At 45.3% G+C, this 1,834-nt stretch overlaps 1 protein-coding gene across 1 annotated transcript in view; it reads left to right on the forward strand.

Moving 5' to 3' along the window:
• LOC138979201 (uncharacterized) overlaps positions 1-1,272 on the forward strand; it is a 41,943-nt gene extending 40,671 nt beyond the window's left edge. Inside the window, exon 3 of the mRNA XM_070351986.1 lies at positions 699-1,272. Within this exon, the coding sequence (XP_070208087.1) occupies positions 699-1,199 (501 nt within the window). The 3' untranslated portion in view covers positions 1,200-1,272. The remainder of the gene's footprint in view (positions 1-698) is intronic.
• The last annotated feature ends 562 nt before the right edge of the window (positions 1,273-1,834 follow it).

The following is a 1,834-nucleotide window of genomic DNA, read 5'->3' on the forward strand; positions in this document are numbered from 1 at the left end:
AAAATGTTTTTACATTTGTACAAATCACGGGTTAACAACGTCACTTTGTCGTATTTGATTTCAGGCAGAGTCGTCCCCGTGTAAACGAATTTGCTAACCATCTCTTATCTGGTCAGGCTTTTAAATGGGATACGGACTCACCACTGTGACACGTAAAAGACCTCGGTCATTCTGCCATACGTACAGGTGGCTGATTACACCTGAACACGCACCCACCTGGGCAGCGTGACTCTGTTGCTGCAAGCTTTCCACTGTCGAGGAAGCGACCCGAATTTCACAGCGATGGGACAATAAAGTTATGAAAATGAAAAAGAAAAATGAAAACATGCCAAGGGGACACATACCAAAGATTAAAAGCGTGATTGATCTCTGACCAGTTTGATCTCATTGCCATTCGTTGTTCGTCCACGGCAAAGACCGCGCCATCAGCGTGCCAGTGAAGGTTTCGCTTGGTTATTGATTAAACGTTCCAAAAACTGACCTTTCTTGTTACTTGATTCTTGATTTTGGAACATTAACTGTCAATCTGCTTCCGAATTTGTCAGTTAAATGTGCATTGTTGCTGTAATGAAGATTATTAGAATGAACATTAATTGTAAGGCGCTTGGAACTTTATTATGATTTGCGCCATATAAATACCCTTATTATTATTATTACTATTATTAATATTATAATGACTTCTACTTTGAATGTTTCAGAGCGGTGATCTGGACGAAGCAGCTGCCTACAGTGAGCTCGAAGACCTTCTCCACGAAGCCATACTTTCTGACCTCGACGCAGACTCCCCTCCCCTGGAAACCCTGCACCACTCACGCCCGCATTTCTTTCGTAACGCCCCTCCGCAAACGCCCACCGACACACCAACCCTCAGAGACCTGATGAGATCGGCCTTGCGAACCGACATGGTAGCGAGAAAATCCTACGACGTATTGGATGGGACGCAACTTTTGAAGCAAGGGGGAGAACTCTCGGAGGATGAAGGGGAGGCACTCTTGAAGCAAGCGCTGCAAGGGGGGAAACTGTCGCAGAAAAATGGCGGCGACATGTCGAAGAGAAGTTTTGACTCCATTTCACGAAGCAGCGGGTTTGGGGGGATGAACCGCGGCTCATGGGGCGGCGGCAGACAGGGAGATAATTTGACCTTCACCTTCGAGTCTCTCTTCCCTGCCATTGCGCGCGGACTGAGAAGTAGCAACTAAAGCCGGCAGGACTGAAGATGCAGAAAGGGCCGCCAGTTTTCAGTGCCAATCTATCAACTGTACAATCGCAATTTTACTGTTATTTACAGTTTATTTTTATTAGGATCTTTTGCTAAAAGACCTTTCCTCTCAGCAATTATTTGAGTAAAGAGGTCCATCGTCGTCAGAGAAAGTGTTGCATAGAGTGACCACATGTATTATATTGGTAGACGTTTTGTTGCTGGGTTTTTTAAACTGTTGCTGTTATGTCATAGATGTGATAGCGTTTGGGAAAACGGGGTAAAAAACTCGCACGACACACTTTCGAGTGACCACCAGTTTATTACAGGGCCGCTCCTAGTATATGAGCGGGTGTGGCTTCCAAAGTCAGGCCGCAGGTGTACAATCGGGGTTCCGGAACCCAAGAGCCCCCACCCCATTAGATCCAGACCTGTATGAAGACTTCCTGATTTTGTTACATTTTGAGCTTTTTTGACTTTACAGTGTCAAACTATATATCCACACACCTGAACGCGATATTACCAAATATTTCACAGACTATTTTGCTTAAAACGCTATATCCCTAGGCACACAGTTTCTGTAAATCCCGCACCTTCTTTGTAGAAATCCCGAGAAGCTGGGTGCTATAGGCCCTT

This window comes from Littorina saxatilis, linkage group LG10 (assembly GCF_037325665.1).
Source record: "Littorina saxatilis isolate snail1 linkage group LG10, US_GU_Lsax_2.0, whole genome shotgun sequence".
NCBI classification, from domain to species: domain Eukaryota; kingdom Metazoa; phylum Mollusca; class Gastropoda; order Littorinimorpha; family Littorinidae; genus Littorina; species Littorina saxatilis.